The sequence below is a fragment of the Bidens hawaiensis genome, unplaced genomic scaffold (assembly GCF_021521415.1).
Source record: "Bidens hawaiensis isolate Kalapana, Puna unplaced genomic scaffold, B.hawaiensis_p1.1 tig00002935_1, whole genome shotgun sequence".
In the NCBI taxonomy this organism is placed as follows: domain Eukaryota; kingdom Viridiplantae; phylum Streptophyta; class Magnoliopsida; order Asterales; family Asteraceae; genus Bidens; species Bidens hawaiensis.
The window spans coordinates 2,216,640-2,241,547 of record NW_027491158.1 but is presented as its reverse complement, the minus strand read 5'-3'; the positions used below and the strand labels follow the sequence as shown (position 1 = coordinate 2,241,547).

General features: G+C 33.6%; 1 protein-coding gene and 1 pseudogene across 2 annotated transcripts; one reads left to right on the top strand and one right to left on the bottom strand.

Annotated features, from left to right (window-relative positions):
• Window positions 1-771: 771 nt before the first annotated feature.
• On the top strand, window positions 772-8,950 carry LOC143621700 (protein NRT1/ PTR FAMILY 7.3-like; annotated as a pseudogene). Its single transcript, XR_013151580.1, has 5 exons — window positions 772-884; window positions 5,556-5,670; window positions 5,741-5,958; window positions 6,811-7,367; window positions 8,109-8,950. The product of XR_013151580.1 is annotated as a protein NRT1/ PTR FAMILY 7.3-like (transcript).
• A 212-nt stretch (window positions 8,951-9,162) lies between these two features.
• Window positions 9,163-12,485, bottom strand: LOC143621781 (arginase 1, mitochondrial-like). The gene is made up of 6 exons (XM_077093102.1): window positions 12,282-12,485; window positions 11,916-12,075; window positions 11,115-11,248; window positions 10,832-11,041; window positions 10,377-10,487; window positions 9,163-9,571 (listed from the first exon to the last, which is right to left on the bottom strand). The coding sequence occupies exons 1-6, from the start codon at window positions 12,414-12,416 to the stop codon at window positions 9,311-9,313; spliced, it is 1,011 nt and encodes a 336-aa protein (XP_076949217.1). The 5' UTR covers window positions 12,417-12,485; the 3' UTR covers window positions 9,163-9,310.
• Between the last annotated feature and the right edge of the window lie 12,423 nt (window positions 12,486-24,908).

Sequence of the window (24,908 nt, the reverse complement as noted above, 5' to 3'; positions counted from 1 at the left end):
GAAAAAGTGTAAAATTGTGAATATTAAGAATCTTATATGCCTTTAATAAATAGTGTTAAAACTATAAAAAATAAAAAATAAAATAAAAAAGAAGAAGATACTTTAGGCTAAGGTGTTTATAAAAAAAAGAGAAAAAATATATACTAATGTTTTCGTGTATGTGTTTATTTGTGTTTGTGTGTGTGGGTTCATGTTTGCGTACTTTTATAGTTACATTTTTCTTTAGTTGATTTTACAATGTACACAAACATAATTATCTAATCGAACGTAATTTTAAAACAATTTGTTTGCTAGACAAGGCAACATATAAACAAGCTAGCTAGCTCGCTCGAACGAAAGGTGATAGCGAAATCGTGATCATTTTATCATAAAATATATAGTCTATAACTATAAAAATCACAATTTTTATGAACTCGTTTTAGATTTTTTTTCTTCTTAATTTTAAACTTTGCTTGATCTTCAAAAAAACAATATATTATCTTACTTTTAGGAAAAGACATGGAATATTAGCTGACTACACCAACTTTAAATGAATATATATTATCTTAATTATGTTCAAGGGAAAAAAGATATAGACTATTTGACTGATCAACAAACTACCTCTCTACAATCAAATAACCAAATGATATTTCAAAACTTATGTATTTTACACTATTTTACACTTGGGCATTTATTTATTCTTTAATAAGAAAAACAGATCCAACATCTTTTTATAATAACTATATTATAATATATATGTACATTCTCCATGCATATATATATGGAGTGAGTACATGTAAACCCTTTGGGTCTCCCTTCACACTAAAATGGAGTCAAGAAAAGAATCCAGTCAACCTTCAACAACAGATCATCTTTCAGTATTGTGCAACAATGATAATTTGCAGGTGCCTTTCAGCTCTCTCAACTTATGTTCTAAGAAAAGATATGATAACATATATTTGTGTGGTGTATACACATTTATATTTTATATGTATAATTTGATTAGTTATTTACAGATGTTTTTTGCATTTCTATGTGACTTCTGAAAATGTCATTGAAGAAACTTTGTGTTTCTTATTCTTTTGGCACAAAAGAAAATATATGTGACTCCAATCAAATATGTGACAATTGATGAAGAAAAGGTGTGATGAGTCCTACTAATTAGAATTTTTTGACGAAAATATTACCATTTGAAGCAATATTAGTTTTGTTTAGTTTACTTATTTCTTGTAGTTGCTTTACTTCCAACCAATTTCAATTTCTTGATAAACATTTTGTGAACCAAATGTTGATGAATTTTCATGTTTATTTGCATATTTACTCATTTTCATTGTAAATGTTTTATGTCTATATATTATTATTGTTATCATGTGCTTTAGATATTTAAATAGTCTTTAGATGCTAGTTATCAACTAAATAACATGCTTAATTTTATATTATTATTCTTTATATATGAAACAGGTTGAGTTTATCTAGAAAATTATAGCCATTAAGCAAGCTATAATTGTTGTTTGGTGACAGAAAGGTAAGATAATCTTATGAAATATCTTTGAATTAAAAAGATATCATGATTTTGTTCCATTGCTTAATAAGAAATATGCAAATACAAATATAAAACTCATGGTAAAATTTGTTTTATTAATGAATAACTTTTAAATAAACTTATTTTACTAACTACACAAGTTGAATAATATTTAGATGTGAAAATATTAAGTTACATATAGGGCAGAACTAATTCTTTGTTAAACTCATCTCTAATATGTTACATCTTTTATACGTGTTTTGTCGTTGCTTCTAGTTTTCTTTTTGTTGAACGGTATATTATATTAATCCAACCAATACACTCGACTAGCAAGATGCTAGACAAGTAGTTTTTAGTTAGGTAAACTCTATATTTAAAACAACTCTTATTACCTAAAAAAGTTTCAAAAACAAGCTTATTCACTTGACCACTTGTAACTTGTTTTCTTTAAAGACATGAAACATGATGAAGATTTTCTTAGTCTTGAAATTATTTTGTACACCCAAATTGGAAACATAGTAATAACTCTAATTATTTGAAAACCCTTTTAAATATTATCCTAAAAAGATGGCTTAGGATTTGATTGATTATATATTAACATATCCAAGTGATGCCTAAATTCAACCCACATCATCATTTTCACCTGTAGAACAATAAGCAACTAATATCATGATTTCAGATATGTATTCTATAGTTAAAAGTGACAAATTATATGCATTTAATAATATTGTGGTGATTAAGAAAAGAAAAACATAAATATAATGCAACTTTCTATTTATCATGGTAATTACCTACAATTTAACAACATGTATGCCAATAAAAATCATGTTAATAAAAATAATAAGTAGATTATAAAAATATCTTTTTATTGTTAATCAGTCGTTGGGTTATCCAAAGTAGCCGAATTTTATTCGTTGACAGTTTAAAAATAAAATTAATATTAATTTGTCGTATTCTTAAAAATCTATAATATCCTAAATGGGTGGTAATTACTAGTCTAACTGATTTTGACCCAAGAAAAAGTAACGACGAAAAGTGAACTAGAATTATTTCTCGAGTCTCACACCAAAAAAGATATATACTTTCAACCAACACCATCATCCTCGTTTCTAATTTTAAATATTTCTTTAAAATAATATAATTTAAATAAATAGTTAACGGCTTTCGAAAGCAATCATACAAAATTATTCACATGATGAACATGAATTATGCCATTCCAATCTTTTCCGTCATATGTAGATGTATTCCTATTAATATTGTCACAATCTTATGATTGTCACAAACATTTTTCAAACACAAATCATTATGCAAACTTTAAAGTGCTTATAAGCCGATGAAAGCGTTAAAGCATAGTCAGTCAATTCAATTCAATATTGACAGTTTAACAGTCTGTCATATGATTTATGACTTTTTAAACATGTTATTTAATCTTTACTATTTATATTTTCTTGATTTCAAAATATGTAGTTAAGTATATGCATTATATAAATGAAGCTTTTTTTTAATCTTTCAAAAGTTTTAATACAAACGAACAATTTGAGAAAAATAATCAAAAAATCAATTCAACCCGTCAAACCGTCACAATCGAACCATAAATTCACTAACTTGCTAAAACAACCTGATTGATCTATCATTTCCTGAAACCATAGTTAGCAGTTTAGTCTAGAGGTTCACAAAAAACCCGTACTCGAAACCGGGCCCGAAAAAAAATACCCGGAACCGGTTATTTTATACCCGGGTATTCTATACCCGAAACGGAACCGACCCTACCCGTAGGGTATAGATAGGGTATGCATTTTGAGGTCAATACCCGGACCCGGAACCGTACCCGATTTATACCCGTAAATACCTGGACCCGGTCATACCCTATACCCGATACCCGGTTATACCCAATACCCGATACCAATTTTCTAATATCCGAAATAATACATGAGTTTTTATAGTATATTTTTATATTTACGTCACAACTTTTATGTTTATGTTTTTGTAAAATGTATTACTAAGTAAATAATTTGAAATTAAGTGGATTTATGGTTTTTGTAATATAGTTTAATTATTTTTATACATTATAAAGCAAATTTATATTTTAAACAAATTAAAAATGTATAAAAAAATTACAAATTCAAAACCGGGTATTAATACCCGGTCGTACCCGGTTCCAGTACCCGAACCCGATCATACCCTACCCGGGCACATAGGGTTGAGTTTTTCTCCTCAATACCCTACCCGAACCCTACCTGATTTTTCAATACCCGATCATACCCGAAACCGGTTCCATACCCGAACCCGGGTATTAAAAAAACCTGATTTGTGCACCTCTAGTTTAGTCTAGCATTTCTTTAAAGTTGGCCGAACTGGACCGTGAACATTGTTAAGGCCCACCGTCCAGCCCATGTATGCAGTATATACGCAGTGTATTTAATAGCCAGATTTTATGGTTTGCCCACCTTCCAAACTCCCCCAAAGCCATGCCCTAAACATTATAACTCTTTTTTTGTTATTATTAAAATTGGATTCCATGAAAGGTGGTTAGTGTGCCTCCTAAGTGCAATCGAAGATAGAACACCAACATAGGTGACGAATAGTACGGAAGTACCCCATGGTCCACGGCTCCTGTCTAATGGTATATTTTGTTGAATAATAGATAAAGTGATTATGTATTGATGTCACTAATTTATTTGTAGTTATTGTTGGTTAATACTTCCAAATAAGAAATTTATCAACTTATGATATTTATTTCATTTTCCATTGTAATTCGTTTATAATCTTGTTAATTGTTGTAAGTGTTTTTTATTGAATTGTTGGTTTTTAATTTTTTATAGGTCTTGTAATGCCTAACTTTCTTGTTCACATAATTTTTTGTAGATATTTTTCAGCTTGTTTAAATGTTTAGTGAATCGGTGATTTCTTCACAAGTAAAATAATAACAAAGTGCTTATTTTTACCCTCTTGATTATTTTGTTTGAATGAATTGATTTATTTGGTTTTCATCTTCGAACTCTTAACAAATTTTTAATAATAAGTTCGATCAACTGAAATTCCATCTAGTTATAGTGATGATCCGAGACCTTTAGATCCAATACCAGGCTCGGCGACCGCTTAGGGCACGGTTTCATAACTTTTAAACATATATTATTTTTTTAAACATTAATAAGTGGAATTTGGCCAATGGCTTGTGAATTAATGAGAAAATATAAGGAAAATGAATATAACAAAGAAAAGTAAATATGGCTGGAAAATTTTCCGGTGGTTATGAAGTTGCAGCGGGAGAGTTTATGGAGAAGACAAGTTGATTCAAAAAATTAATATTTTATTTGATGTACTTTGTTACTTTTTTGGTTTATCTTGAGTAATTGATTTTAATTTAACTTATAACTTATTCTCTTATTCTTTTAATATAAATAAGTAGATCAACTTTAGTTTTTCATTTTTGTCATGTAAAAATGTTTCTTTAAAAATATACATTACATAAACAACCTAAACTAAATAAGATATTTATGTAAGTGTTGAAAACGAGATAAATTAAAATGGTTTCGAGATAAAGGGCGAACAATTAAAATTATCCGTCACTGTCTCGGCTGATAAAGGGTCTAAAAATTACGTAGAATGTCCAAATATATAAAAAATAGAATTATCATCGATCTTTTGAAAAAAAAAATTATATAAGGCCCAATTTTCAAATTTGTCTTGGGCACTCGAAATCTTGGAGACGGCCCTGAACCTATCTTTACTCCAACTATGCCTAAATTAGTTGATTTGGAATCTGGAAAATCTTCGTAGGATCCGCTAATAGGATAATAATTTCATATTACTTATACAAATCAAAGAGATGAAATTAGGAGAAAATATTGGTTAAAAGGTGCCAACCACGTGAACTTAAGTTCCCAAAAACAATGTAAGGGATAAAATTTTATGTTGGTCCGTATTGTGCCCCCCGTACAAAAAATTTCTGCATCCGCCTCTGACTGCATAACATGACCATGATCAAATATTCGATTCTTTGCACATTTTTTGCCGTACTATTTTATTATAATCGTTCAATTATACAATGTAGAACGTTAAAAGCAAGCTTTTAGACGAATGCACTAGGGACGGCTCATTAGATTGGCATGGAAAACCGGCTGTGAAGAGAAAAACCGGAGGATGGAAATCTGGCATGCTCTTGCTTGGTATGTTTTATAAAACAAAAAACATGTACACGCGTATATATGGTTTTGTTTGATGTTTGGTTTGATGTAGTGAATGAAGGACTAGCAACACTTGCATTCACAGGAGTAGAAGTGAACATGGTTTTGTTTTCGAAATCTGTGTTGAGACAGTCGAATGCGGAAGCAGCCTATATGTTTAGCACTTGGATGGGCAGTGTTTACTTGTTCTCTCTTTTGGGTGCTTTCATTAGTGACTCGTATTTGGGAAGATATCTCACTTGTGTGCTCTTTCAAGTTGTTTTGGCCATTGTAAGTCAACCCTTTTCCTGACCGGTCTTTCCACTATGAACCCGAACATGACATAAACCTAAAATTCATGTCACACACATGAACCTGAACACGACATGTGTATACGTAGGTTGACACTAACACAACCTGTTTGATCGAAAAAAATATTTAATTTAATTTACATGTTAATACTTTTAAACTTTTAATTTACATTTTATTTTTTTTAAGAAGTTATGTTTACATTTAAACTTATACCATTTTTTATTTAAATTTTGGCATAAACATACTCTAATAGTTTAAGTTATTGTACAAAACACATTTTAAAAACTAAAAAAAAAGTTAATAAACGGGTTAAGTTAACGGGTCAACCTGTGAACCCGTTGAGTTGACACAAACACGACGTGTTTAGCTAAAGTGTTCACAGTTTCAACCCAAAGCTAACCCAATCCTGTTTAGACTATACCTAAACCCGCTATTTTGTTTTAACTTCCTGTCGTGTTAGAAATTCACACCCCTACTTTCGAGTTGTAAACTTATAACTAAGTCCACTTGGGTTGCTTTTTATATAAAATGGGTCAGATAAACAGATTTTAAATTTAGTTATAACTAGGAACACAAAAATAAGTTGTTCTTTAAAACCTTGAAGAATGCTTTACACAAAGACTAATATCATCATTTTAGATTTTTATTTATTTATTTTTTTGATAAATTTCTCTACAAACTGAAAAGTAGAGCTTGCAGCTCAACCCAGCCCAACCCGGCCCGGCCCATTTTAGCCGTTTCTTGAACAGGCCCGTTTCAGCCCAAACATGTTTATTTAGTTACTGAACTTAAAACTATGTTTCTAACTTCAATGTTTCTATCATTTCACAGGGTTTGGTTGCATTGTCACTAACAACTCAAACTTTCATGTTAAAAACCAAAGGTTGTGGTAGAATAGGCGAATTATGCGATGCACATTCACTGATCGAAATAGCAATATTCTACGTGTCCATTTACTTAATCGCCCTTGGAAACGGCGGTGCAGAGCCCGCACTAGCCACATTCGGTGCTGATCAGTTTGATGAAGAAGACCCTGAAGAAAAACAAGCAAAAACAACGTTTTTAAGTTACTTTTACGTCGCGTTAAACCTTGGCTCGTTGGTCTCAGAAACAATATTAGTTTACATTGAGACAATGGGAGAGTATGTGGTGGCTTTTTGGATATCTAGTTTATGTGGTTTTATTGCATTGGTGGCGGTTGTGAGCGGGAGTTTTAGATACCGACATTTTAAGCCGTCCGGTAATCCTATCTCGAGGTTTTCACAAGTTATCGTGGCTTCGGTTAGGAAGATTAAGCTTCAGTTGCCATCTAATGGAGATGGGTTGTATGAGGACTATTCAAGAGATGATAGTAGGACAAGGAGGATATATCACACTGATGACTTCAAGTGAGTTTTACTTTAACTCGAACGGGTTGAATTATGAACGGGTCGATTTGGGTTGTGTGTGATCTCAAATGGGGCGCATTGAAAAGAAAAGTAAAATATTTATGATACCGTTTTACTAATTATAACCCGAACATGACTTATATTTTTATTTGTGTCACAAACATAAATCCTAACCCTCATATACCTAAAATCATGTAACATGAACACGACACGTTTAACTCATTTAATAAAATGTGTCAAACGGGTTGATGGGTTGGCGGGTAGTAATCACGTTGTAAACGTGTTTAACAGGTTGGTGGGCTGTAAAAAATGGGTTAGGAGGTTAACATGTTTAATTAAACGGGTTAGCATGTCGACATTTTTAGTTTACTGGGTTAAACATGTCAAATTTGAACACGATCTGTCTAAATAAACAAGCCACCTCAACCACAACGTGCTAAATTAAACAGGTCAACTCGAACACAACCAGTTTAATTAAAAATGTCAACTCTAACATGGCAGGTTAAATATGACAGGTCAACTCAAACACAATCCATTTATTAAATGGGTTAGATATAGCAACTCAAAACCTGATTATTTTTATTTAGACATGATTATTTTTTCATGTCGCGTCAGAAATTGCCACCTTTTGACTCACCTAACACATGTTTTTACAGGGTTTTTTATCGTACATCAATCATGACCCGTACTTAAGTACGACCCAAATCCCATTTTGACATATCTAACATTGTATTCGTACAGGTTTTTTGACCGTGCGTCAATCATGACCCCTGACGACGCTGAGAACCCGCACCCGTGGAGACTATGCACCGTGACTCAAGTCGAAGAAGTCAAATGTGTTCTAAGACTACTCCCAATATGGTTATGCACCATATTATCATCAGTAGTATTCATCCAAATGATCTCACTTTTTGTTGAGCAAGGTGCAGCCATGAACCGAAAGATCGCAAACTTCCACATCCCACCCGCAAGCATGACCGTTTTCGACATAATAAGCACATCACTTTTCATCATATGTTATGACAAACTCATCCTCCCACTATATGTCAAAATAACCAAAACAAAGCCCATCCCGCCAACCGAGCTGCAACGAATGGGCATCGGGCTTGCTATAGCGACCGTAGCGATTGTCACAGCCGGTGTAGTGGAACATCACAGGCTAAAATATGCAAGTGAAGGCCCAAAAGAAACAAGCTCTTTGAGTATATTTTGGCAAACACCGCAGGGAATAGCTGAAGCTTTTACTTATGTGGCCCAATGGGAGTTTTTCGCGGCCCAAGTTCCGGATAAGTTGAAAAGTATTGGGCTTGGATTGTCTATGAGCTCTTCGGCTATGGGGAGTTACACCAGTAGTATTATTCTGTCAGTTGTTATGAAGATTACATCGAAAAACGGGAAGCCAGGGTGGGGCGAACTTGAATGATGGGCATTTGGATCGGTTTTTCTTTCTGTGTGCCGCGTTGACCGCTCTTAATCTTGTATTTTTTGTATCTTGTGCTAAGAAGTATAAGAATATAGTTGTGGAGAGAAGAGATGAAGCAAGGGATATGAGTTAAATGAGCATGGTTCTTGTTGCAATATGAGACAGAGAGACAGAAATATATAAGTTTTATTACTATATGATTACTCATCTTTGATCAAATTTTATTTTTCTTGTCACAACAGCCATTTTAGTTGTATTGTCAATGATGAACTCACTAGCATTAATTTAAGCATCAAAATCTCATCCATTTTAAACACATAATTATAGGGCAAATAATATAAAGAGAGAAAAATAGTTTGCATTATACCTAACAACCTTAGTTCTTTAGATATATTTCAATCAAGAAATAAACCAACAGATAATCCGGTTTAAACTACATACGCGTTTATTGAACATCTTGGCTACAACAGGTCTGGCGAATAATCAGATGTTGCAAAACATCAAACATTTTGAAATCTTTCTACTTTGATATTTTAGCTGTCAGCTCTCTAACCAATTTAGCAGCAACCATTGCAGTCATACCATCAACAGTATCACGTTGTGGATTGAACTCGACCACATCCGCACCAACCACATCAGCTTGAAGATTGTGGAGAATGTTGAGAACGTCTCTAAACGAGAGACCACCTGGCTCGATATGGGAAACGCCGGGAGCAAAAGCGGGGTCAAGGCAGTCGACATCTATTGATATGTACACTCCCTTAACACCCTCACCAAGTTTCTGAAATAATAAATATAAATAAAATTGATTATTAATCGCAAAATTTATGTTACTGTGATTCTTGGACATTTTGGGTTACATGCTGAAACAGGTCAGAGTTGGGTTGATCCGCAAACGCTTATTTGTCCCCTTTTAAAATATGCTTTATAAACAATTAAAAGTTTACTATAACTAAGGGCGTGCATGGGTCCGTTTGGGCCGGTTTTGGACTCAAATCGAATCAAAAACCAAAAATTTGGTTTTTGAGTTTTTGAAAACCGTTTGTTTTTTCCGGTTTTCGATTTGGTTTTGCAATTTGGGCTTATAATTTTAGGGTAAACAAAAATTTGGCCTAAAATAATGAATTTGGGCCTAAATGTTTTTGTTAATTAACAATTAATTGATTAATATACATTTGGGCTTAAAAAAATTACACTATTAAACTTTTATAAATTACTTAAATCCAAAATATAAAATGAAATTCATAAATTCAGTTAATTCGGCTTTTAATTGCAAGCGGAACAGAAACCGAACCAAAAGTTTGGTTTTTAGAAAAAACATAAAACCAAACCGTCAGTTTTTGTTTGTGTTCGGCTTGAAATAGGTTTTTTCCATTTCATGCACATATTATACTAACAATATAAATTTTTAAAAACCAACATTTTCATTATAAATGATGTTTTTTATTTCAACTATTTCACCCGTTTTGAAAATGTGAATGTTTTTGGAAACCTTTGCAAAAGCACAATATCTATTGAAGGTATGCACGCCAACATAGTGACAATTACAAACAGAAACACACATAAGAGATGAGAGAGAAAAGTACCAGATTCTCCAGAAAGTGGCGATCTTTTGAAAACGTCCGCATTTCATATTGCTCAACTCCAAATCGTTTTCCTTGTTCACGTCCTTCACTTGTTGTTGATCGAAGGCCAACCTGAAGAGATGATAAACTCCATCTTATTGCAACATCATGAATGCAATCCAGAAGAAACACAAATAATAATAAAGAAATGTCACTTAATTGTTTCAGTTGTTTGTTAAAGTCTTAAAGATACAAATAAGCGAAAAAGAACAAACTTTTTATGGTAATATACCATTCTGCTGTCTACAATCTAAATGTTATACTTCATATATTTGCGATTGACTCGTTAGAAATCTATTAACATTAAAAAAAACAACTCAATTGCAAAAAATGGCATCAAACTGCAACCTCTAATCTATTTTCATTAATATCCCGGTCAAGTAAAACATAAAAGATGCAGAGTGAAAAAGTAGAACCTGCAATAGACGTCGAGCATAACCACCCTCCATAATTCGGGCAAAAGAAGATGCATGTGAATACTTGTTTCCTTCAAAGCAATCATAGATATCAGGATGTGCATCAAGGTGTAGTACATCCACAGGTCCTCCAAGCTTCTCAGATACAGCTCTTATTACAGGATATGATATTGAATGATCACCACCTAAAACTAAAGGCCTCAATGGATCCTGTTAAATAAAGTCATTCACAAATTTAAAATAATAAATATATCATTCAGATACAAGTTAATAGGTAGCTTACTTCTTGCATCACTAGTTTTACAGACTCACTGATGATATTCATCAATCTGTCATCATCTATTCCACTGTCCCGAAGCTCTTGAACAGGAACATCACCAACGTCTGTTAATACTCTAGGGTCATCCAACTCCTTGCCTGTATTCAACAACTCGATTAATAACTTAAATTATGTTTTCAAACACTAGCAGGCATGTCACAACAAAAATTGTAAGGTGTAAGTATGTCAGATCTTTTTAAGATGAAGAATAACACTGCTATGAATGGGATTATATTGGGTACGTTTGTTGCTTATTTTGTCATACAAGTCAAAAGTCAAAACAGGCCGGTTTAGTTGACTCGAAACAGTGCATTAAATATGATTACAAAAACAATATTAACACAAATATAATATAATATATGTTTTGCATAAAGATTCAAAATGTTGGAATGCAAATAACTAGGAGAAAGTTTCAACTATCAACCCATCTGGCCCCTTCCTTTTAACAAACCCTTTTTTAATTTGATTCATATGTGATTTGACCTGTGAACCAAAAACGAGCCAAAATTGCCACCTCTATAAACTATTCTGATACTGCTGGCTAGTAGCCTAAAAGGTCTAAAGAATGAACATTATAATAATTTAAAAAGGCCATGTAGAAGTCAAAGATCTAAAGAATATTACAATGCTGGGTCGTAGGCAATGACAAGGTAAGAAGCAATTCAGACAATAGCAAAAGTACTAGGATATATAAACAACAAACGAACAATATATCTATCTAAAAAATAATCTAAAAAACTATAACAATCAAAAGCTATCTCATACCTTCCTCTGTAGTAGAATTTGTGCTTCCACACCAGATGGCCTCTCGTATCCTAGGTGGAGCAAATGCTGGACCTTGAAGAAATGATGAATTATGTCCAAGAGGAACTCCAAGAAGAGATGATGAAGCTTTAGCACCACCCAATGCCCGCACTAACTCTCCCTTTAAAGAAAATTTTAAAAAAGTTACTATGGAAGCTAAAAACTTGGTTATGCTTTAACTGAAGATAGAATGTTTCTTGATCATTAAACTTATAATATCACCAATTTGGTAGTTTAGAGCATTAATAATGATCAGCCACAAGATTCCATTGCCAGTTCAATCAACATCCAATGATAAAAAAAGTACTTATTGAAATGAGGATATACCTTAAGTTTTGCCCTCTCACGAATAAGAGTAAGAGACGCCTCAACGACTCGACTCTGTCCCGCCTCTATCAAATTCTTTGGAACAGTAATTAATGTGTGCAAATGATGAATTCCTCTTCTTCCAGTGTTAATCATGTTAGCTTTAATAAGCAATCTGTTGCAGCTACAAGACAGATTAACCTAAGTAAAAGCCTTTTTAACCTGCAAATGTATCCATAGTTAGATAATGCACCTTAAAATAAAGCTCACAACATATTAATGAAAAGTGAAAACCACAATCAGAACAACCGAACATGTGATCAGAAATTCCCAGGCCTGTAAACGAACCAAACCGAACCAAACAAAGTCTTCTTTTTTAGCATAACCGAGTTATGGGTAATTGATTATAATTTATAATTATAATCAATTGGCGTTAACGACAATTGTGTGGGTAATTGACATAGAGAGGGAATGGGCTGGTGGTGGCTTAGCGAGATGGTGATGGCAATTACAATGATTGTGATTAACTAAGACCAAAATGCACTAAATTACAGGCTAACTAAACACTGCTAAATAATACAAGACCATGTGTAGTCATAACTTTTCACCATTAGGCGTTATGCGTCATGTGGCGTCCAGTCAAAGTTATAGATTTTTGCAAAAAGAGGATCTAGTCATAACTTTACTCATAACACCACACACACCCACACACACAAAACACCACCCTTCGAAGTTATGTACGTAACTTTGAACCCATAACTTTACCCATAACATTGAGAAGGGGGGGGGGGTGTAAGGGAGAGTTATCGGCCATAAATTTACCCATAACTCTCCCACTACACATGGTCTTAGCATAACATCTATCTATAATCTATACCAGATAACATAAACATAGACAATAGAACACGAGAGTAGAGGTGAGAAAATAAACCGGTTAACTGAACTGATCCGAATATTGAACTGAAACCGAACTGATTCGAAGCTGATTATGTTGAAACCGGTTTGGAACCGCAGGTTCGGAACCGATTTTTAGTTTTCTCATCCAAATTCGGTTAACCGAACCGAAACCGGCCAAAACCGGTCAAAACTGAAACCGAACAAAATCCGAACTGAAACCGATCGTAACATGGTAAGAAACCGGTTTCAGCCCGAACCAAAACCGATTTTGACTTTTGTTGACCAAACCGAACCGGTTTCAACCCAAAACACTTATGAGATTTAAACTCATTTGTGCAACTCTATACGAGAGGGCACCAAACGTATCACGTATTCTTTACAAGTTACAAACTTTGAGTTGTATCAAAACGTACGTTTGTTTTCATTACACTTCTCTAGAGTTACAAGTTACAACTAGTATTCTATTAATTAATTAATTATAAAATAATAAACTATGTTATATCAATACATATTGGGATTTGTTAGTACCAGAATTATTATAATTATAAAAATATAATAATAATATTATTATCATTCTTATTCTTATTTTATAGAAAAGAAAACGCTGCTAAATAATATAAGACCATGTGGCGTTATAATTTATAATAATGATAAATTATTATAAATTTATTATATAAGACCATGTGGCCTTAAACCACCACCACCAGTGCCACCGTTAGGCGTTAGCCTAAAACCAACACCTATATGGTTGGCAACTCCAATTGTATTTACCTTATGGTTGGCAGCATGTGCATCACTCATGTACCAAAATTAAAGCAACTCCATTTGTACTATGGTTATTATGTTTTTACTATGCTACATGGACCAATTTGAAAAAAGCAAAAGGTAATACTGAATATTGCAATTTCACTTGTACTCAATGCTATTTTGTTTGCGCTATGGTTTATGAACCAATAAAATGAAAATTGTACACTGCAACTATATTTGTATTCGGTTTATACTATATATTACATGAACCAATAAAATAAAATTGTACACTGCAACTCTCTTTGTACTCGACGCTATTCTGTTTGTATTATGTTACATGAACCAATAAAATGAATATTGTACACTGCAACTTCATTTGGACTCGGTGCTATTTTGTTTGTATTATGCATGCTATATGAACCAATAAAATGAAGACAAACACGAATAATGTTTATGTGTGGGAAGTAAATCTTAGTAACTTATAGAATTATATATAGTGGAAATTGTTTCAAAGTTATTAATAAAAAAATCAACAAATGTGTATGATCCAATGTCTTTCAAGTTATTTTATGAAAAATATATATATTTGCAGGGACGGAACCATAGGAAGGTCAAGGGGGTCCGTTAACCCTCCGGTGGCCAAGCTGTATGTTAGTATGTATATATCCAACGGGAAAACATTTGTATGGTTTGACCCTTCAAAATTGAGCAGTTAATGTGAAGAAAAATTAGTAAAAATAGAATTTTTAGAAAGCTCCGGTGGCCGGTGGCTAGCTGAGAGCATAGAGTTTCATAAATATGATTAATACGTTTAAAATACAATTGTTACTATTTTTAAAGAATGATACATATATACAATATATAAAATTAATATAAGCAAATTAAAAAAACAAGTCCAACGACGAGGAACGTTGATTAAAGTGTCGGGTTTAAGTAAAAAAAATAAGGTTTACTATCATTAATAAGATATACTTATAATTCATACATATATATATATGTGTGTGTGTGTGTATACCTAAACGAAAGCTTTTAACGAGATCTTGATAAGAAACGTGAATTAACAAGTGTCGGTTAATAAAAATAATATTTATTTCATATTTAATATTAATTGATAAAACATAAAATAATGCCATAAAAAAATAAAACAAAAACCGAGTCCAGGGGGGCTCGAGCCCGCGCCCCTGGCTGGTTCAACAAGTTAAATAAACACACACCAGTCACTGAGCTGGCGTGTCAAGTTGGTTAAGTACTGAGAATAATTAAATAAAAGCAACAGTCCAGAAAACCCCCAAATCTCTCAGGACCCTAGGATTTGAAATCAGTTAATCCGCCAAGTGTTAGTTTAATTAAGGTTAGGGTTATCAATAAACGGATTAAGGCGAACAATATGAATGCATTAGTTACCTAAGAAGATGATCCATTGATGGTGTATAATCGCGAGAACGCCCGGCTAAAAACGGAGCTTGAACACGAACTAGCAGGTCATTAATATCAAATTAAATATGGAGGTTAGGTTGGCGACGGGTATAGGGTTGTGCATGCTCAGTTAATTGTGTTATGACAATCTGTAATTGTTAATTGATATTATGATATATGTCGGGTTCGATACAAGTGTTAATACCTATGATTCATTCCATGCATAAGACGAAGATTAAGCTTCAAGAAAGCAACTGGGTCGCGGATATGGGTCAAATACAGGTTTCGAATCTTGGGTTCCTGGTTTTAAACAGTTTATATGGGTTATAACTATGGACTTTTGCAATTTAGTCCCTATAGTTTATGGTTGGATACCTAAAAGGTTAAAACTAAGGTTTGGGTGGAAATTGAATATAATTGAAAGTTCTTTTAGGAAATTAATTAAATATAATAGATAGTAATAATAAAATATTATTAACTCTTAAACTACACATTTTGTTGATTAGAAATTACCCGAAACAATAACGGGTTGGGTATCGGTATTTAATAATTTAAACGAAAAAAGAAAACACGAGTTGTTACACAATTGGTATCATAGTTTTCGGGATCTACTAGTTGTAGATCTTGGGTCACAACCTTGGATTTTGGTTTTTTGTGTGTGAAAATACAGATTTTCAAGAAAATAAGTGGGTTTCGGGTTCATAAGTTCCTCAAAAGGTTCAAGAAAATAAGTTTATTTAAGTTCAAGATCTTTAAGAATATTAAAGGTTTGTGAAAAAATATGATTATGTTGTGTGTAAATCTTCAGAGTTGGTGTTTGAAATAGTGCATGTGTTGGTTTAAGTGAAAATTCAAAGATTTACTACAAAAGTTTTGATATACACGTATATGGGTTTGTTTGAAAAGGGTGACAAGAAAGTGAGTTGGTGACTTTTCAAAATAACATTCAAATAATTTGTAAGTCGAATACACTTTGTATTAGAATATTCATCTTATTCGAATACAATCTATTCGATCTTGTGTCCATTCGAATAAAATTTGTAGTCCATTTTAGCAAAGGCATTTGTATTCTATTCGAATCCTCAAAGCTTCATTTGAATCCTCCCTTCATTCGAATACAAGTGTTCCCCATTCGAATACCATTTCAATACGAATCAGAGAGTATTAGAATACAAGTTTGTTATTCAAAGGACATTATATTGGAATAATTGAAGGTATTCGAATAGAGCATTCTATTCTAATGCAATCAATTCTATTCGAATAATTAGAGGTAATCAAAGGTATTCGAATTAAAGGACATTCTATTCGAATACAATATCATGTTTGAATACAATTGTATTCGAATACAATATCATATTCGAATACAGTTGACTTGGTTGATTTTCTGATTTGAATACTTTGTTAACATTTGATCCTCTATTCGAATGCAATTATATTAGAATACATTGGACTTGTGATTTTCAATCCTCTATTCGAATACCCCATTAGAATGCATTGGACTTGTGTTTTTAAGTAGATTCTGTTCAAGTTGTTAAGCAATGGCAAATCCCATTCCTAACACTGGTGCTAGAAATGAAGCCATAAAGTATGTGATGTTTGAGAACGAGGCTGGAACAACAACTAAGCCTCCTAAGCTCATGAAGTGGGATTGTCACTTTGTTGAGTTTAAATGGAGATTTTAAAACTGTCTCAAGATCATTGATTACAATCTTCTTAGACCCTTTGAACAAGGTCCACATCGTCCTATGACCACTGATACTGATACTGATGGTGAGGTTCCTAAAGCGGCGGAAGATTAGGATGACGATGATAGAAGAATGCTTGCTGAAGACCAAAAAGCTTTAGGTGTCCTAACTGTAAGCCTTTCACGGGAAATTGCACTGACATTGAGAGACTACACCACTACCAAGACTCAATGGGATGCCTTAGTAAACAAGTTTGAAGGCAACTTGGAAATGAGAAACAATCGGAAAGGGATGTTGAAGGGAGAGTTCAATATGTTTAGCTATATTCAAAGAGAAACAATTGATAGTCTCATCTCAAGATTTGAATTGTTGATCAATGAGAAACAATTGATAGTCTCAATGGTGCTGGAATTGAATATGACCAAATTGAGATCAATGACAAGCTTCTCAATTCTCTCCCTTACTCCTGGAGAAGCAATGTTATAATCATAAGGAGAACTTCAAATCTTCATCTTATCAGTTTATCTGATCTAACCTCAGTTATCAAATCGTTTGTAATGGATGAGAAGTTAAGGATGAATAATCATATTAGTTCTTTTTCAAAGGCCGATATGATAACTGGAACAGGCGTGAGCACAGCATTCTTAAGTCAAGCCAACACTACTGCTCAGAATCCAAGCTCAATCTTCAAAACTGCTGATGCATCCCAGGCCTCATCAAGTTCAAACTCAAGTTCCTTTCAAACTGTTGTTGATAAAGCTGTAACACAAGCCCTAAAGGCTCATGGAATAAAATCTACACCAAGCACTTCAGCTTACTCTGCTTCACAAACCCTTTCTGCTGATAACTCTAATGTGGCTCTGTTTCATGCCTTTATGGCAAGTCATGAGGAGCTAATGCAAGGAAAGCTGTTTCCTCCTTATTTTGAACAAGGAGATCTTCCCGAGATCAAAATATATGATCTCAAGAAAATGGATATCAAATACCAGATGGCTATGGCCGTTCATTAAGCAACCAACTTTATGAAGAAGTACGGGAAGAATAGTTTCAAAGATGATGGGAAGAAGGATGAGTGTGTGTATATATATATACATATATGATTTTTTTATGAAAAATTAATGTTAAATTGAGTTTATATATATACATATATATATATAGAGGATTAAGATCATGTGTGTAACAACTCGGACTTTCCAAAGTTGATATTTATATTATAACTCGACCCTTTTTGATGCTCGGGAAATTTTATTTCGTTTATCAAGTTACTTAACTATTATTATATTATTACTTAATTAATTATATAAAATGTATATAACTTTTAAAGTTAGGCAATTTAACCCTAGACTATAATTTAACATTCTTTTGTTTCCATCTCCAAAGTTCAGGGAGCTATAAGCAAAATCTGATATTTAATTTAGTTATTATATTATAATCATACTCAAACCCATGACCCATATTCTTCACCCGTATCCTAGACCCAAACCGTAACCCGTTTCGTTATCTTGAGCCGTAATCTTCGTCATGAATAAAAATCTAGTCGTGCATATTATTCTCCTTCCTATAAACGGCCTAGATGAGAAGTTAATTAGGAAAGGAAGATCAATTTGATACGTATTGCTATTATAAACGAACCGCCTTTAACCTAAAACTGTTAATATACTATAGAGACGATCTTAAACCAATTAATCGTGAATGCACCTCTCTCGCATCTAAACAAACCTTTACCCTATATCTAATTGCTTCGAACATGGTCCGAAGGTACTGTTCGTGTCCGGGTTTGTCCGTCGGCCATTTATACGTCGTCCGCACTTAATTCGATAATCAAACAGGTAATTAAATACATGTTCTTGCTCGCCATTACTCGTTTTAGCAAAACCCTAACTTTAATTAGTCAAAGGATAAACGGATTATCGAATTAGGAGTTTTAGGGTTTATAGCCAATTGGGTTTTATCATATGTTTGTTTTTAATTACTAGTTTGTATGTTTTAAACAAGTGACTAGGCTGGTGCAAATGGATGGACAGTGTGTTCGGCTCCGGGTGATTGCAGGTTCGAACTCGACCACCCGGATATTTAGATAATTTTTTTCTTGTTTTTGGTTTATTAAAATTAATTTTAATAAATGATAAATTACATTTTTTGCTATTAAATAAATATTGTTTCATTAAACCGACATACTAAAGTTTACATTTTTGACCTTAAATCTCTTCAAGTTTTCGTGTATATATTTTGTATGAATATTATTATTTATTATTTATTATCTATTATTTACAACATTAATTTAAAAGATATCTTTATTAATAGTAAAAATATATAAATATATTTAACGTAATCGTTATATTGAAATCTCTTTGTATAAAAACTATAAAGTTTTATAAATATTTATTCAAGTATTTTTTATGTATTTTAAATTAAACTCATATTATTTACGATAAACCTTTGTTAAATAAAAATGATAATAAAACCGCTAATAAATTAAAGTAATGTATAACTTTCGCAAGAACTCTCGTGATCGTTAAATCCCGAACATCTATCTAGTTTTAGATTTGGTGTTAAATCCATATTTAATTTTTCTCGCAATTATTGTTACTTAGGACTTCTCGTCGGTATCATTCCCGAAGAGCTTCGTTTACCGCTTCTTACCTAATCATTATCTCTTGCTAAATTGCTAAGGTGAGTATTTCACTCCCCTATTTTACTTATTTTTAACTGTTTTGTGGACATATGCGTTCATAAATATTTTTATATTATATATTACTCAACCGCAACTGTTTATCCTTGTGTGTTTATCAGTTTGCCTAACTTGCTATTTGCTTACTTGATTGATTTGAATGCTACTTGCTTACTTCGGCAACCGATGTCCATTGTTATGACCCGGTTTAGTCCTTGCGTGGTAGCCAATGTCCATTTATATGGATTGGTTGAGCCCTTTCTTTATGGTTTGCTTTCTTTATGGATTGTTTGATTGTTATCTGCTATGGCTTAACTGTATATCTCACAGGAACAGTTTGCACTTTTGCTTATTATTATTATAGTGTCTCAATTCTGGTGTTATACTCACTCAACATTTTGTTGACAAAACCTAATTTATTTTTAACGCATATGCAGGTTATCGTGTGATATGATTCTCAAGCTTATATTTGAAAAAAACTTAGGTTGCATACTAGAGAAGAAGATACAAGAATTAGAATATTGGATTTTGTTTTATTTGATTCAATTTTAATTTGTGTACTTTGGTTAAATTGATGTAAATGATTATTTATTAAATCTAATAGATACTGTCACATTTAATATTGCATGATAGTACCTTTGAAAAACTGTGAGCAATCAGTTCGCGTCCTGACATTTCCGCCGTAGGTGGGGTGTAATGTGAGAACTATTTTGAAATTGAGAACTTTAAGAAACCATTTTAGACCACAAAAAACACTATTGTTAACAAAAAATAAAACAAAATAAAACAAAAAAAACTCGAAAATAAAAAAAGTAAAAAAACCAAAAATTTTTATTTTCATCCCGGTTTTATAAAAAAAATAAAAAATAAAAAAATATTGGAAAAAAATATTGGTTTAACAAAATTATAAACATATGTATAATACTTATTTTTAAAATTTTATACACATTTTTTTATACACAAATCTACAATTTAAGGTAAATGATAATATACATATGTGTACATTGCATAGTTAGAGATTAAATGAAATTATATACATATGTATAATACAATGTGTTTTTTTATGAAACCAGAATGAAATATAAGAGTTTTGTTTTTTTTTTTCTTTTTACTTTTAAAAAATTTTTGTTTTTTTTTTCATTTTATGGTTTTTTTAAATGTTTTTAGTGGTTTTTTTTGTTGCTCAAAATGGTTCTCAAAGTTCTCAATTTCCAAAGGGTTTCATTTGGATCCTTATTCTATATATATACATATATATATATATATATTAATTATATTTGTATACTTGTTTAGGTATATTCTATACTTTTTTTAGAACGGTGACTTTCTCAGTTAAGGGTAATCACAACTCATACGAGAGGAGCCCCACCACCCACTCAGGCCAGGCTATGTTGTCTTAGCCGGATTCACGCTGGCATCCGAGTTTGACTTGGACCTTCCTAGTAAAGCCCGACAACCCTAACCTGCCTGAAGACACGAGAGTCGAGTTAACCAGAACGAGTCTGAAAACAAACAATAAAATTCAGGCGGCATCAGGATTCGAACCCAGGCCAAAGGCCAGGTCATCCATCACTTGCCATGTGATTGACCACTCCGATGGAATGGCACCCAGGTATATTCCATACTGATAAATACTTATTTTTATAATGTAATATATGTTTTACTATTTTAAGTAAAAGGTATTATATTTATATGAATAATAGTCTAGTGGGTTTAACCAGGTTCATACTCGATTGTGTTTGAGTTGATTTGACTTTTAATGAGTTGATCAAGCATAGCTCACGAACTACTCGACTCATTCACATTCACTATTTTACTATCCATTCTAATTAGTCATTTCTTTAATGTTTTTGGTTTAATTGAATGATGTCAGTTCTCGTTAAACTACTATACTTTACTATACTATACTATACTATACTATACTATGCTTTGATTAATGATGGTCGGGCAAAAGTCGTGTATATTATTATAGTTTTTGTTAAATTTTAGTTTAAATATTATGTGAACTTTGGTACTTCAAGCGTGTTTATGTGTTTCAGGATACTTGACGTTAAGGACGCTTATCGGGATGAATTACGGGCTTGGAACGAAGATATAGAAGACTCATGATGATTGACACGGTTTCCGATGCAAAATAAATGAAGAAAATAAAGAAAATTATGCCAGGCGCCTTTAGCGCGGTGCTAAAGGGTCCTGATGGTGATGTCAGCGTATCTCTAAGATCATCAGAATTTTGAGTCTTTAACGCGGCGCGAAAGTCTCACCCCTGGGATGTTAGCGACGCGCTAAGATCCTCCTGACGGGAAAAATAACCATAACTTTGATATAATCAGTTTTTCAGCCCCCATTTGAGATATCTTTCATTCCATCAACCAAGTACAAGCCCTAGGACGATTTTCCACCATCCCGAAGCCTCCGGTTTGTTCGTTCATCGCATGCTTTCATTCTCTCATCAGATAAGCGAATCCTTCATGATGCCGATGTCAGGCTAAACCACTGTGTTCACTTTAGGCTAGGGTTTTGTGTAAACTAACTTTGATCAGATTCAATGTTTTGAATGAGTATGAACTTGATTGATTGTTTTTAATCTTGTTTTACATTACGAATTGATTGTTTAAACAGTTTATGATTTTGATTATCAAACTTTGCATCACTTTTCTGGTTGTGTTCATCACATGTAGGGTTAGCTCTTATGTCATTGAACCAGTAATCGTTAGTCATTGCTTATAACTGATTTTTATATTTTAAACTGGTAATTGGGTAAATCGGAGTTCAGTTGTGTCAACAATTCGGTTAGGGTATCGTTTGTCCTCACAACCCAACTGTTAGGTTTAGTAATTACTACGCAATTAATCTTATGAATATGTGATTAGTCGGTCATCACATTACCTGAACCTGAAGTGAATCGTTTTCTCATTATTGTTTACAAACTTTTCTAAGTAACTGTGTTTTCTTATAATCATCTTTATAAACTGCTTGACATCGACTGTCCGCCTAGAATAATATTTAATAATAATGACATTTACTTGCACTTTCCACTGATTCCATGTGGAGACGACCTTACTTACCCATACTAGTTATGTTTTAATGCTTTTAGTGAAGCTTTAAATGGAAGTCATGATAAGAAGATCAAGTAGTCAACACACAAATTACCAAGTTAAAGCTTTCATAAAGTTGTAAAAAGGTAATGAGATTGATCAAGTATTATATTTTGTTTGACAAGTTCATATTTCGTGTATATATAATGTGACATTATAAGGAAGATGAAACCTATATTAGATCATCAAAGTTAAAATAATTATTTTGGACCTAAATTTCGTACCATTTATAATATTCTAGTGTAGTTGTAAGTTAAGGTGTTCAAGTAGCTTGACTCAGTATGATAATTAGAGACCAAATAGGTATTTTAGCGAGGTATTAAGGTGTGAATATTTGTAAGCGATTTACATGTATAGATTAAGGTGTGAATTCACACCATTTTTAAGGAATTTAACCATTTTATTTGTTGTAAGTTAGTATGTGATTTTAAAAAGTTTATTAGAAGCAGAACGATCTTTCGAATATAGTTCCTTTTCTGTGAGATGATAAAGGGGTTATATATTACTTATATGTACTAACCATTGCTAATGTATCTGAAGAAACGTGGATCTACTCACTGGTAGCAGATCTACTTTCCTCGGGTTTTGATTGTACTATTTCACCGATGGTTCTTCTGGATCCGTGTTCTTCCACCTACAAAATGAACAACGCCGTTAACTTACCCCTCAGAAAGGGACAGAGGGGTCCTTTTTGGGGTAACCCTCCGGCGTGAGAATAAGTATGTGTAGGAGAAGATAATAATGTGAGAGTAAGGGAATCTGGAGAGTATTGCTTAATAGCTGAATACTGTATGATTGTGTGACTGTGTGTTTGTATCTAACTGACTGTGAGTGAATGTAATTCAATATGATTGAATGTGATATCACTGCTTGTAACTGTCAATGATTGAGTATGAATGTGTCCATCAAAGTGGAGTTGATGCTGTATTTATAGTGCTAGGGTTTCCACTGATTGGGCTCAGCCTCGTTGGCCTCCTCCAATCGCACTGCGCCACGTGTCCTCTGGGACACCTGGCGCTTTCTCGTTGGTTGTAATCACGTGGTAGCACATGTGTCATGCTGAGTTGTCGACCTTTCATTTGGCAGCTGTCAACATCAGCATATTCTTACTCCTTAAAAAGATACCTTCTAGAAGGTTGTCTGACGTGCACAATCAAGGCTGCCCTAATCCTGATTTGGATAAGGACGAGGTCGATTACGTGCATGTGTGATATGCGCCAATCCTGAGGATGCGCGAGGTCTTCTCTTTATTCTCACGCCCAGATGTTATATGCGCAGATGTGATATGCACGAGCATGTGATATGCGCCGCGCGCTGATGCGCCGCGCGCACATGTGATGCGCGAGCATATGTGTGCCTGGGCATATGATGCCTGAGCATGTGTGGTGCCTGGGCATATGATGCCTGAGCATGTTTTGTATGCGCCATGCGCATAGGTTTTGGCTTTGTGCCTTCATAATGTCTTTATCTTGTGGGTTGACCCGCCTTGCTCGGTGTTGAGGCGGGTACATACCTCTTCAAGCCCCCCCAGTCTAATGTGTGTCTTATCTCGCGCTAGCGCGGTAAGATAGATATTAGACTTACTGATTGGTCTTTTTAATGGGGTTTTGTCGTTTTCTTGGTTGTTTCCATCGTTGCGCGAAGTTCTATCCATTTGGTTGAAACGAAGGGTCCAAACACGTGGTTGGTTGGTGGTGACGTGCGCCGTAAACGTGTCAGACGTTTCGTGTGCTCGAGGTGCTACAGTTGCCTTTCATGTCCCCTCGCACAGCTGTCTGGAACACGTGTCGCACTCGCATTGGTTTGCACCTGCGAGTGGGGGCGCGTCTCTGTTCCGTGGCAGGTCCGTTACGTTTTTATGTCCCCTCAACAGTGTTAGGGACACGTGCCGCGCCCTCGTTGGCTTATGCCTGCGAGTGGGGGCGCGTGAAATCCGATCAGTTGCCCCTTTTCTCTCTCCTGGGCCTATAAAAGCAGGCCCTTAGGAAAAATTTTTATCTTCATCTTCATTGTTGTGTACTCCAAAGCTTCTATCTTTCCGATTTTCTGGTTATTGCTTCCAAATACCCTGTTATCTGTTGCTGTTGTTATTGTATGTCTGATAGCTCAGACTCCTCTAACCCCTCAATCACCT